Below are 13,593 nucleotides of genomic sequence, written 5' to 3' on the forward strand. Positions count from 1 at the left end.
CAGAGTAAAAGTCTTAACTGTCTGGCCTTGGTTGTTGAACACTTAAACCATTTTATTGAACACTTAGCCATTTAAGAAATCGAGAACAGGTCAGACCTTTTTTTTTTTTAACTAGAGCACAGTAACTGAAAACTGTGGGTTTTCACTCCCGCACCAGTTCTGATTTATAGAAAAGACTGAAATTTCAATTAATCTCAGACTGAAAATATTGATTACAGAGTCAGGTCATTGATTCTAGACCTCTCTAACTTAAAAGGTATAATAAAGGGTTACATTATTTCTGTCATTTTAATTGAATGGTTAGTTATAATTTGCCATCATTTAAATATTTTAATCTAACAATTAATTGTAAAACATTGTTTTTTCTTTTTTGTTCTTTAAGGTCAAGAATGGCCCTACCTATAATTGTACAGAATGTAGTTGTGTATTTAAAAGTTTAGGTAGCTTGAACACTCACATCAGCAAGATGCATATGGGTGGACCACAGAATTCAGCAGGCGCTACAGAGACTGCTCACGTCTTAACGGTAAGCTTGGCCAGCTGGTTGACAGAAGGTATTCTGTTACCAAAATCTGTCATCTGAAGTATGACCTTTTTTTAAAATGGAATGGAATCGTCAGTAGTACCATAACGGTGCTATGAAAGTTTCCTCTATGGAAGTACGGGTCCTACTTTTATTTGTTCGCTTAATTAATGAAAGAAAATCAAATTTTTGGAAACTTTAAAATAATTTTACGTGATTCTGATTTATAGAGTGTCATCTGAACCAGTTAGAAATAAGGCCAAACGTCATCATTGTTATGAAGTTGTAATTCCTACAGTCAGTGTTAACTGATGATGATTATTGAATATTCTTTATGCTTGTGTTCTCATTGAAGAATCACCTTTCTTTTTAAAGTGATATTTCCCCACATCTGATGTGATGGTGATTCTTTTTCCTGAAACCTTGCACCTTTGGGAAACTAAGTTGTATTTTCCAGTACACGCAGTAAGGGTTGTGACTCAGAGCATGCCCACTTGACTCCTTCCTGTAGACTGGTAGCTCAACCTCCGTCTGCGGCTCTCCTGTCGTCTCAGCTGAGCTGCCTGGCAACATCTAAGTGTCGAGCGTGGTGTCCTGACCACCGCAGACAAGTCTCCCGAGTGCAGAGGTGCCTCGTGAGTGCAGCCAGCCAGTAGCTGGTGTCAAGTCGGCAGCTGCCTCTTACCACGGAGAGGACAGGCCCAGTTTGTATTTTGTCCCCAAGCATGGGGCTCACGTTTAGTGTTGGCTTTTTCCTTTCTCACAATATTTGTGGCTTGGGATGAGTCCTCAGCTTACTCTTGATCCAGAGAGTATTGTAAAGATGTTCTAAAACTGGAGAGTAATCAGTCTTGTAATTAGGTCTTAAATTTTATTTTGGACTGAGTAGTTTTAAATAAAATTTTCAATATATAAATCAAGCAAATGTTGAGTTTTTTTTTCCTTTTCCTTTGGCAGTATGCAAATCAAGCATGTAGGTGGAGTGAATTACCTAGAATGATAATCCAAGTCATTTAAAAAATCTACATTCTCCATAAAACACTGAGAGTGTCGTGCAGGGGTTTGTCCTGATACCCGCCATGATGAGGTCTTGCGGGTTCTCTGACCCCACTGTCTTACGTGTGTGTTTTTCAGATTTCTGGGTTTCTGAGGAATCAGATCAGCTCTCCCCTTACATACTCTTGGCTGTGGCTTTACAGAGCTATTATTCCTCCAATGCCCCTATTTTTCAGCAATCAGAAAAAATTTTAGACCACAGTGATTTCTTTCTTATTTTGTCTATTTGGTAACTTTTTTACTCCTTTGTTTTAGTGACCAGCGGGAATGAGGTTTGTGTGCTTAATCCCTCATCTTGAAGAGATAATCTCTACTACCACGTAAAAGACTTTAAAAGAGTTACAGAAAAATTCATTGAATACGTTTTTTTTAATAGCCAGTTTTGGTCTAATTTAAAAAGTCAGTGAGGCATATTTGCGATATTGTTAGATTTTCATGCTTAGAACAAAGATAATGCTGGTTTCTTTTTTTTAAAAAATTGCTGTACGAATTAGCATACTTGTTTACCATTTTTAATGAACGTTGGTGTGTTTCAGGCCACGCTGTTTCAGACTTTACCTCTCCAGCAGACGGACACCCAGGTCCCGTCGGCTCCCGGTCAGCAAAGCTCGCAGGTGGTGACCGACGTCATCCAGCAGTTGCTGGAGCTGTCGGAGCCGGGGCCGGTGGAGGCCAGCCAGCCGCCCCAGGCCGCCCAGCAGCTGAGCATCACTGTGGGCATCAACCAGGACATCCTGCAGGTGAGCCGCGCTGCCCCCGCCGTCGTGTCCGTCAGGGCCGGGGCCACCGCTGGGAAGTCAGTATTCAGGGCTTGTTGGAGTAAAGGCATCTTCACGAAAATTGTGTCCTAACTGAAACGATTATATTGAAACAAAGCATGCTTATTTGATTACTTATGGACAGTGCAGATTTTGAAATGATTTATTAATCTATAAACAAAAAGTTTTAAAAACCTAACTTTTTTCTCTGTAAGTGAGTTTTCTGGAAAAGAACAGGGTTTTCAGGGCTTTCTTATATCTGTCCCTGGTGACGGAGGGTGAGGACTATTTAATTCTTGGCCGAGCTCCTTGGAGACAGCACCGCGTGTCCTGACTGTGTGTGAGCATCTCTGCTCTCACAGGGCTGGCGAAGGGGGGCGCACAGATGCCTGTCTCATTCTCCCCCCAGGCCTGCTCCATGGCCGCGGCCTTTACCCTCCCCGCTCCCTGTGTTTACTTGCTGATGGTAAACGCTGACCTCTCTGCTCCACCTTTGTGGTGACAAGTTGGCTGGGGAGTGAAGAGTCAGGCTGTCAGGACCCTGTGACAGCTGGTGTCCTGAGGGCGAAGCCCCTCTCACCTCTAACCGTGATTCCCCAGTGTGCAATAGACAACCAGGGTTGTCTGATACAACAGTTCTACCAGGCCGTGTAATTAATTTTAATTCCCTTTAATTTTGAAACGCAAATGCTTGCCATGCCAGATTTTGGGTAGAGCTGAGATGTCAGATTTCCAAAGGGACATTTCCACCTCCAGAGCTGGACGTTTCGCTTATGTTAATAGAGGACTGCTTGGCGATGGAGGCTTTCCTCCTGGTGGGGTCGAGTCAGAATTCCGCAGGTCAGGCTTGCTAGTGTCTTTGTGATTAACTTTGGTGGGCAGGTGCGGGCGTCACCCCTCCTAACCTCCTAGTTCTGTTCTGTCTCAGCAAGCCTTAGAAAACAGTGGGCTGTCTTCAATTCCAGTTGCAGCGCATCCGAGCGACCCCAGCCACACCAAGGCCGCAGCAGCTCAGGGCCAGACCCCAGACGCTACAAGCGTTTCAAGTGAGCCAGCTGACCCTACAGACACAGAGCAAGAGAAAGAGCAGGAAAGCCCAGAGAAGCTGGATAAAAAGGAGAAAAAGATTATAAAGAAGAAATCACCGTTTCTACCAGGTAATTTTAGCACGCGTTAAGGTTCCGACATTGGGGTGGTCAGTTGCTACTTGAGTCGTGCCCTCCTTTTTCCTTCTGAAGGGGATGTGTTGTTGAAGGCTCCAATCGTCTCTACCCAATAGCGTTTGTTTGTGGTGAGCCTTGTTGAACTTGCCCCTTTGCCGCGGGCAGCTGACGTCCCGTGATTGAGCCCTCCTTCCTGCCAGCCCTTCCCACCAGTCTCTGCTCCATCGTCCCCCAGAGCCCCCACCTGATGCTCCTGAAGCCCCCCTGCCCCACCCTCGGCCCTTTCCCAGCGGCGCCGTCTGCTCCCCGGCTCCCAGCCTTTGGAAGCCCGCCCCACCTGCGTCTCTGCCTCCCCTCTGGGCGTCTGGATGCAAGTGCATGCTGTGGTGAAGCTGGGTTCCTGCTGTCCCCTCAGCATCCTCGCGTCTGCTGAGCGGTGTGCATTCCCACAGACGGGGCTGCGTCACGCATGTCTCCTTCCTCGCCCTCCTCTCTCATTCTCTGGGGGCCTCGGGCGGTTGTTGGAGGCCAGCTCGCATCACCGCCTCATAGGAGCAGGGGGTCTTCCTTCCTCAGTCCCGAAGACAAGCAGGACCCCTGGTCCCCTGGGTCAGTCGTGTGCAGCTGGAATGCGTTCTGTGCGTTTCCGCAATCCCTCAGGGCTCGGTTTGGCTCACCAGGCAGGAGCAGGCCTTATTGTGTCTCTCATGGATAAGATAGATCCCTGCCTTTTGGGAGAAGTGTTCCTGTAAAAATGTTTGCTTAATGCATTAACTGTTCTTGGGAGGCGTGGACTAACCCTGTCATCTGTGTTAACACTTCTTTCTGAGAACGCATTTTCTCATTGCCAACGTGTGGTTGTGAAATCTTTGATTCTCAGCCTACAAAACATCTTGGCCCTACTCTCATTCTTCTCCCTCTTCTTTTGATCTGACCCTTCCTCCCCAAGTGAAAACCAGGATGATGGAACCCAAGCAGTTTATTGTCTGGGTTTTCCTGGGATCTGGAGAGGCAAGAAGGAAATAAGGGCCATTTCCACACATTTTTGTCAGTTGAGTGGTGGCCTTGGAGGTCCCACGTTAGCCGTGCGTTCTTGAACATCTCCTTCTCGTACACCTGATAAACTGATGAATACCCACAGTCCCTGTGAAACGTTCATACCAGTTACAGCATTTGCCGTGTTGAACATACGGAGGTGCTCGGATGTGGCTGAGGGCAGGCCAGACTGGCCTCTGGAAGGTGCTGAAGGGGAAACTTCATCCCGTGTTGTCCTCCGTCTTTAGGGTTAGAAACAGCTTTCTCTTCTGCACTGAGCATCAGATGGAGATTTCAAAATGGAACTGCAGTTAACCCTATTGTACATTATTTTAACACAGGGTGTTGTACTTATAGAGTTTATAAAGATATGGAGATTCCAGAATGGAACTGCAATTAACCGTATTGTACATTATTTTAATATGCAGTGTTGTACTTACAGAGTCTATAAAGATTATGCAAATTTTAATTTTTGAAATACTTGAATAAATTAAATATTTAGAGTACTGAGCAAGTTTATGTAGTTCTAGTAAATTTTAGATTAAACGTGATCCTTAGTATAGGTTGGAGCAAGCTTTTTTTGTTTTAATCACCTCTGATGTGTGATGAGAATATTACTGGGGGCATGTTTCTATATAAAGACGCTCCTTAAAAAGAGTCCTTCCTTTTATAGGAACCAGTATACTTTCAATGTAATGATCATTTCCGAAAACAAAAACACTTCTTCAGGGGTAGTTGATACCATCTGGTGTACCCTAAGAAGACCCTAAGCAAACTATTCTTGTCTCATAAGTCATAACATTTTCTTAACGGCTGATAATTAACCTTAATTACATTTCCAAGTTGAACATATACAGGCATCTAAAGCCATCACTCTGATTTACTCAGTTTTGCAAGAATGAATATTTTTAGTAGAATTTGCTTTGTTGTTTAAGAAGTATTTTATGTATGAGTTAAATATTTAACAAATACTTTTATATTTATCATAAAACTTGTGACATGTAAATCATTGCTTCTCGTTGTTCAGCCACTAAGTTGTGTTCGACTCTTTGCGACCCCATGGCCTGCAGCCCGCCAGGCTTGCTTGTCCTTCATCATCTCCCACAGTTCGCTCAATTGCTCGTGTCCATTGAGTCGGTGATGCCATCCAACCATCTTCATTATGAAGTTTTAATAAAGTCAGTTAACTTTTCAACTTTCTCATCTGTAAAAGGGACAGTGATGGGATAAATAAAAGAGAATCGACTAGTGCCTGACACATAGTAAGTGTGTAATAAATACACATGTTTTTAAGTCTTTCTGAGAGTAGGCGGAACTGGTCGTCGCGCACGGCTCGGAAGGCACACTGGTGGGCGGTGGGCGGTGGGCGCACCTTCTGCTCCTGCCGGGCCCCCGGCCGCTGCCTCACGGGGTCTTGTGTCTCCCAGCAAGCACAGGCGTAGTAGTATGTATTCTGTGTTACTGTTTTTAGTGAGATGTGTGCCATGCTGCGTGTGTGGTTTTTACTCTCTTGCCACCTGGTGTCTTATGTGCAAGATGCCTCAACAGTGTTCTCTGTAGCATGTGTTCTTCTCTGATTTGTTTGGCTTTTGAGTTAAAAGGGAGAAGTATTTTTTGTTTTCATATAGCAGAAGGGAGAGATAGGTTTTATTTTTATATAGCCAAATTTGTCAGTGTTTTATGACCCTTGGACTTGTGTTAACACTTAGACTTCAACACTGACATTATGGAAAAAGTGCCTTTTACCTAACACTTTTACACTTTGATTTTCTTCTTTTTTTTACATTATAAAATGATCACCACCATATGTCCATTTACCGTCTGTATACTTCTGTATTTTAAACCAAATCTTTGACTCAGTTTTATTTTTTGTTGCCGATGGGCACCCAGCTACCCAAACACCATTTATTAAGTTGTGTTTTCCCTGCTGAAATGCAGTGCCACCATCATCATATATTACACTCTCAAACCCGTGTGAGTCTTTTCTGGACTTTATTCTAGTAATCTGTCTTTTTATTCATGTGTTGTAATACCAAATGGTTTTAGCTTTATTGTGTGTTTTATAACTAGGACATCTGGTCCTTTCTCACTTCACTTGTTTTAAAGTTGGTTTTTTTTTTTTTTTTTTTTTTTTTTTTACTATTTTCCCATATTTATTTTTTCATATGCACTTTAAAAACATCTACTAAACTTCCAAAACTAGTTCTGAAAAACTCCTGTTGGTATTTGTATGTGCTGTGCTAAGTCGTGTTAGTTGTGTCTGACTCTTTGGGACCCTGTGGACCATAGCCCACCAGGCCCCTCTGTCCCTGGGATTCTCCAAGCAGGAACACTGGAGTGTGGGTCGCATGCCCTCCTCTGGGCGGGCTTCCCAACCCAGGGATGGAGCCCACTTCTCTTGCGTCTCCTCATCAGCAGGCAGGTTCTTTACCTCTAGCACTACCTGGGAAGCCCCGGTATTTGTATGTAAGTGACTTAATTAGAGAGAACTGATGCCTTTGTAACTTTTTGTCTTTATACCAAAGAATAGGGTTAGTATGGGATTATATGAAATCATGTATGTGAAACTTCTGAAAATTGTAAAGCACTATATAATTTAAAGAATCATTCAGTACTGAATAGGGTATGCATTTCCACTTACTTAGATCTTTTCTTTTCTTCCGTATTTTAGTAGTAGTTTAAAATTTTCTTCTGGATTTTGACTGTAGATAGGAAGAATGTTGATTTCCATAGATTAAAATGTGGGCCTTTTTCTGAGTCTTAGTTTTAGGTGTATAGCCACGTCATTTGTAAACAGGAATCTCACCTTTTCCTGTACACTGTGTGCTTTTGTATCTTAGCTAGTTACATCGGCTAGCCTCTGTCCAACACGAGAAATTAATGGCAGTGTGGTAGTGAACTCTTCCCTGACCTTAATAGTAGGGCTGCTTTTAGTATTTTCCCAGTAAGTCAAACAGTTTATTGATAGATTTTATTCACCTCCTCCTGTTTTTTAGGCAGTTTTTTAAAAACTTAAAACTAGATGTTGAGTTTTAGTAAATCCCTTTTCATCTTGAGGATGACTATATGTTTTTTTCTTTTAAAATTTATTGATGTGTTTGAAGAGAAAAGCTATTGCCCAACTCCAGGAAGGATTGCCATGTGGAAATGAAGAACTGGTTTTCCGGATCTTACATTTTGTCACAGGGTCAGAAATCTGGATTCAGTTTTCTCTTTCTAACACTGCCTGGGCCAAGGAAATACTTGCGGGGCGCATGTGGAGAGTGTCAGGCTCCAGCTCCAGCTGCCAGTCTGTGTCTCTGTTCCACTTTATTCCCAGAAATAACTAGAACCTGGTGACAGTTGTGTGTCACCTTATGTGATTAAAGATGTATTTTCATTTTTGCTTGAAAAAAAATCTGGTTGAGGGAGGTGATTTCCAGACTTTAGCTAACAGAGACTTCCTTTTTCTTCCTTGCTTTTCTGATTTGTCATGGTAAGACATTTAGGTAATTACTGCACTTTTCTAAATTAGTTTTTGTCTATTAGTTTAAGCAGTCTTAAGTTTTAGACTTTCTCAATATGAGAAATATCACCATAAAATAAATATCTTTCTCTCATTAAAAAAAAACATTTCCCTTGTTTCCTGCTCTTCCCCCTCCCCCCCCAACCCCCATGGTTTGTGTATGTTGTTCTTTGTTCTTGTTTTCAGAAAAAATATTATTTTGGATTCTTTTACTTAACCTCCTTTCCTATGTTACTTATTCCTGCAAAGAGCATTATCTTCAGGAATATACATTTTCTCTCCTTGCAAATTCCCTTGCGCATAAAGAAAATTCCTTGTATTTACTGATATCAAAGAGAAGGAAACAACTTTTTCTCTTCCCCTAATAAAATAATGTCTGTACAGACACAGTTCAGTAAACAGTGAAAATTTTCTGATGAATTTCCTCAACATGGCCCAAACCTTTTTGATTTCAAGTGGATTCTTATCTTAGGCATCTGTTTAATTTCTGATGAATAAATCTAATTAAAATTTTAAAAGGTGATTCTGTCAAATTAGAAGTTTGCCAGTTTAGATATTATTTTACGTATTATATTTCCACAAATTCTACTTTGATTTTTCTTCTTATGGAAATAGTTTTAAGCCTGGTTCAAGGTTGAATAAAACTTTTTAGAGTTTTTTTATATTTGAAGAATTTTCTATATTTGTTCATGAATCATGAACTCATTTAAATATAGTATTTCTTTGTTTTAACTGTCTAGTTCCTTTCTATCGCATGAGAACTTACCATTTCCTAATCATTTAATTTGTATTTTTATTAGTATTTTTATTTTTTTATTTGTATTTTTTATTAGTGATAACAGATTGGCTCAGACAAGAGTTACTATAACTTTGCTCCTTCTCTTCTTGTTCCTTGAGTTAATTTCGTAGTAGTTGGATGAGATCTGCTGTTCTTTGCATTTCCAGCAGATGAGTCTATACTGCTTATTCTTGATTTATGCCCTCGTACCTGTCTTGTTAGAATTCTTCTCTCTCAGCCAATGATTTGTGTCTTCCTGAGGCTCTTAGGATTGTCTGCAGGATTCAGTCATAGTCGTCTTTCATTTCAGTTATTACGGAGGTTTCAGCCATCCCCACAGTTGATGACACACGCCCTCTGCCGTGGCAGAAAGCACACAGGTGTGGCGTGCGGTCTGAGTGCCCCAGGCCCCGCAGGGTGTCTGCGCCTGCCTCCGCTCGCTGCTGAGCCGGGCTGGGCCCATCTGCCGCCCCCCCAGGGTCGATTCGCGAGGAGAATGGCGTGCGCTGGCACGTGTGCCCCTGCTGTGCCAAGGAGTTCCGCAAGCCCAGCGATCTGGTGCGCCACATCCGCATCCACACCCACGAGAAGCCCTTCAAGTGCCCCCAGTGCTTCCGGGCCTTCGCCGTGAAGAGCACGCTGACCGCCCACATCAAGACACACACAGGCATCAAGGCCTTCAAGTGCCAGTACTGCATGAAGAGCTTCTCCACCTCGGGGAGCCTCAAGGTGCACATTCGCCTGCACACAGGTGCGCAGGGATGGCAGGCCCTGGGGGACTTGTGCTCGTGAGTGTCACGAGGCCGCGTGACCTTCCGTAGGCTGAACCGCACCTGCACGAGCGGGTCCTCGTGGAGCCCACAGCCCAAAGAGGGAGTACTTCACGCCCTCTTAGGAGTGAGGGCACCAGCACGGGGTGGTGAGGAGGGAGCTGCCACGGGCAGCAGGTTCAGACGCAGACCAGGAGCACGATCCTCTAACACCAGCATTTGCTGCCGGTTTACTCAGCGCTGGCCTGGCTGAGTGCTGTTGAGACCCAAGCATGTGGATGCTGGCCACAGGCCTGGGGCCATGCTCTTCCTCCAGTTACAGGTTGTGGATGGCGTGAGAGGAGCCCTTAACGCAGCCTAGTGTCTCAAGGGCGCCTGGTTGCTGGAGCACCCACTTTACCATTTTAGGCTTTCTCCTGAAAATAGTAAATGCTCTTTTTTACGTAAAATGCTCTTATTACGTGCCTTCACATCTATAAAGTGCACTGTATGCAGACAAGGGAAATAACTGATAATATCCATGAAATAATACATACATATAACATGAAACGACAGATTGAGTATTCCAATCAATATTGCAATACTAGAATTTTATGCTGACCTTAACTGAAATGTATGTCTCTGGAATAATTCCATTGTCATTTGTTTAGGAGTCAGACCTTTTGCTTGTCCTCACTGTGACAAGAAGTTCCGAACCTCAGGCCACAGGAAGACTCATGTCGCCTCTCACTTTAAACACACGGAGTTGAGAAAGATGAGGCACCAGCGTAAACCTGCCAAGGTTCGCGTGGGCAAGGCGAATGTCCCAGTCCCCGACATTCCTTTGCAGGAACCGATTCTCATAACAGACGTAGGTAAGAGTCCCCTCCTTGGGTACCTTGCAAGGTGGGGGAGTGTTGTGGTCTGCACAGTTAGATAGCTGTACGTGTGGAGCAGGGGGAGTTATTCTAAAGTGTTTTGCTTTGTGGGCCAGTATGTCCCACAGAGAAATTAAAATCCTAGTTCTGTCTGTACCTTAATCTGCTGCTCAGATTATGTTCCTGGCGAGAAGAAGTGTGTGAGTGAGGGTGTTGGCATCCAAGTCCTCGCCGAGGAGACTTTTCCTCGGGGACCTGTCGTGTGCGGCACCCAGAGTGCCGTATCGTCTGCATCACAGATCATCCTCTGGGCGGCTCTCACCTTCTGATTAAAACAAAAGTCTGCCAGTTTTTAAATTCTTTTTAGGCTTGATGTTATAATGAAGGGAAATTATGATTTTGTTAACTAAAAAGAAAACACTGCTTATGAGAATGTTTGGGAAAATGTAGGTCTTAGAGCAAAATTAAATTTATTAAATTCTGTGCAAGAATTTACATTTTTATGCAGTTCCTGTATTTCATCGTCTTAGGCAAGATAATCTAGTCTGTGAACAAAATTAGTATCAAACAAAATATGATTTGGTATAAATAAAGCTTAAATGATATAAAGAGAGATACTGTGGATTAATGTCAGTGGTAGTCCACTGATAAGATGATCAACAGTCATGAGCTTTTACGTATTTAGGTGCATAACATCAAAATATATAAACCAAAAACAGAAGAAAGGAGAAATATTCAAATTCTACACCATAGTGAGAGGTCTTCAATTAGATCAGTTTAGACACAGTGAGACTGAAGAGGATTTGAAGCACACATATAAAAAGGGTGATTTAATACCTTTAAAACTGTTTACTCCAAAGTACGTGCTCTTTTAAATATGCATGAAGTAGAAGTTGATCACATTCTGGGGTATAAAGAAATTTCAGGTTTTCAAAAATAGAAACTGTAAAAGAAACAATCCTTTATTATAGTTCAGTGAAAACATAATAGAAAATAGCTATCTAAATTTTCATTATATGGAAAAGAAAGACTCAAAACTGCAATTACAGACAAGAAATGGCACATTTTATAAGCAGGTTGAATGGGCCAAAGCTGCTATCAGAGAAATTAAGACTTTTAAGAACTGTTTCTTATTAAAGAAGAATGAAAATAAATATATAACTCAAAAAAGTAGAAAAATGAAAAACAAGTAACAAAAAGGAATTAATAAGTATAAAAATTTAAGACAAGATGAAATTCTAGTGAACATAATTTTACAACTTTTAGAAAATAAACAGATAACTTGACATGTCTCTGGTAAACTGAAGACTGAGAAAATGCCTATAGTATTAGGAGTGAGACTCAGTCTATAAGCACAGGTACAGATGAGTTAAACACTGCAGATACTCTGCAACTTTTTGCTAATACATTTGAAAATATAGATGAAATGTATTTTTTCTAGAGTGGTATACTTATCAGAATTGACTCTAGAAGAAATGGAAAGCCCCGAAAGACAAGTTTAAGAGCATTCACCCCCAGATATCAGTCTACAGTGACTTTATGTATGATTTCTACCAAGCTTCCTAGGGACTGTCATTCCTGGGGTGTTTAGTTGTTTAGCGTACAGACACTAATCTGTGGTAGGTTAGAATACTTTGATGCTGTTACGCAGTTTTGGCAGCTCATAAAACCAAACAGCACAACAGAACAGTTTCACATAGTATTATTTAATCTTCACAAACGTGATCTCCAGGACTGGCAAATGGCAAAACCTAACACGCGGCTCAGAGATGCTCAAATCCTGGCCCCTGCGTGACTAGGAGGATGGGCTACGCACACTAGGAGAGCCGTGAGGAAGGAGGAGGTTTTAGGGCACAGGGCTGCTCTGTAGCCTGCACCGTCAGGGGCCGTCCAGAGAGCAGTGTGCTGGAGGAGCCTGCTGGGGACCCTGGCGTGGAAGTGCATGGCAGCTGAGGGGCAGGGAGTGTGGTGGGGCCTGTTCTTGGACGGAGGAGGCACAGCCCAGCTAGTGCTGGCTATGTGTGTCTTCCTCTTGTCGTTTCAGGTAGATATTAAATAATTCAGAGGGTTCAGTGAATTATTGAATTCGTCCTGAATTGCATAAATTACTGCTTGTGCTGAACTGCATAAATTATTGCTTGATGAAGACATACTTATCACATGGTCAGCCTAAGGGAATTCTTTATTCCTTGAAAGTATGTAAGACCTGAAATATTTAAGATTGTCGTTTTGCTGTTTGCAGATATTCCTTTAATAGAATTCCTATGAAAACCCTGACTCTTTTAGAACACAAAAATGATGGTGAAATTATTTCTGTCTTGAGTTTGTTGTAGTACCTAGGGTACAGTCTTCATACTGAACAAACAAGAGTCCAAGAACTCGGACTGTCCTACATGTTGATGTAGTTTTAGAAATTTGACTCCAGCAGATGCTTACATAGAAAGTAAAAGTAGAAATCCGTGAAAAACTGGCTCTAGAACAAAGAGAAATAACTGTGATAATATAAATATTCCTTTATGTTGGAAAAAAAAATCTGTCTTACATTAACTTTGTGTTTCTGATAGGTGTTCTTTCAATATCCAGTTCCTAACCCAATGAAAATAGCATTTAGTTGTTACATTGGAATCTAGCTTCTCAGGATTCTTATCTTCTGGGTAAAGCAGGCACCTTTTGACATTTAACTTTTTTTGGTACATTGACAGTGAATTATTCCTGATTTTCCTTTGCTTTGTAGGTCTTATCCAGCCCATTCCAAGGAACCAGTTATTTCAAAGTTATTTTAATAACAATTTTGTAAATGAAGCAGATAGACCATACAAGTGTTTTTACTGTCATCGTGCCTATAAAAAGTCTTGTCATCTTAAACAACACATCAGGTAAGGTGACAGATTCAGAGATAGAAAGTGATTTAGTTACCTGGTGACTTGTGTAAATACTAAGAGTGGTAGTGTTCAGTTCAGTTCAGTTCAGTTCAGTCGCTCAGTCGTGTCCGACTCTTTGTGACCCCATGAATCGCAGCACGCCAGGCCTCCCTTGTCCATCACCAACTCCCGGAGTTCATTCAGACTCATGTCCATCGAGTCAGTGATGCCATCCAGCCATCTCATCCTCTGTCGTCCCTTTCTCCTCCTGCCCCTAATCCCTCCCA

The 13,593-nt window shown here is 42.2% G+C and overlaps 1 protein-coding gene across 1 annotated transcript in view; it reads left to right on the forward strand.

The window, feature by feature from the left end:
• The window catches only part of ZNF236 (zinc finger protein 236), a gene marked incomplete at its 5' end in the record, with an annotated part of 62,833 nt that overhangs the window by 9,822 nt on the left and 39,418 nt on the right, over window positions 1-13,593 (forward strand). The window contains 6 exons of the mRNA XM_010855095.1: window positions 383-526; window positions 2,116-2,319; window positions 3,266-3,494; window positions 9,297-9,569; window positions 10,239-10,442; window positions 13,180-13,321. Of these exons, the coding sequence (XP_010853397.1) occupies window positions 383-526; window positions 2,116-2,319; window positions 3,266-3,494; window positions 9,297-9,569; window positions 10,239-10,442; window positions 13,180-13,321 (1,196 nt within the window). The remainder of the gene's footprint in view (window positions 1-382; window positions 527-2,115; window positions 2,320-3,265; window positions 3,495-9,296; window positions 9,570-10,238; window positions 10,443-13,179; window positions 13,322-13,593) is intronic.

This window comes from Bison bison, unplaced genomic scaffold, assembly GCF_000754665.1.
Source record: "Bison bison bison isolate TAMUID 2011002044 unplaced genomic scaffold, Bison_UMD1.0 scf7180017864353, whole genome shotgun sequence".
Classification (NCBI taxonomy): Eukaryota; Metazoa; Chordata; class Mammalia; order Artiodactyla; family Bovidae; genus Bison; species Bison bison.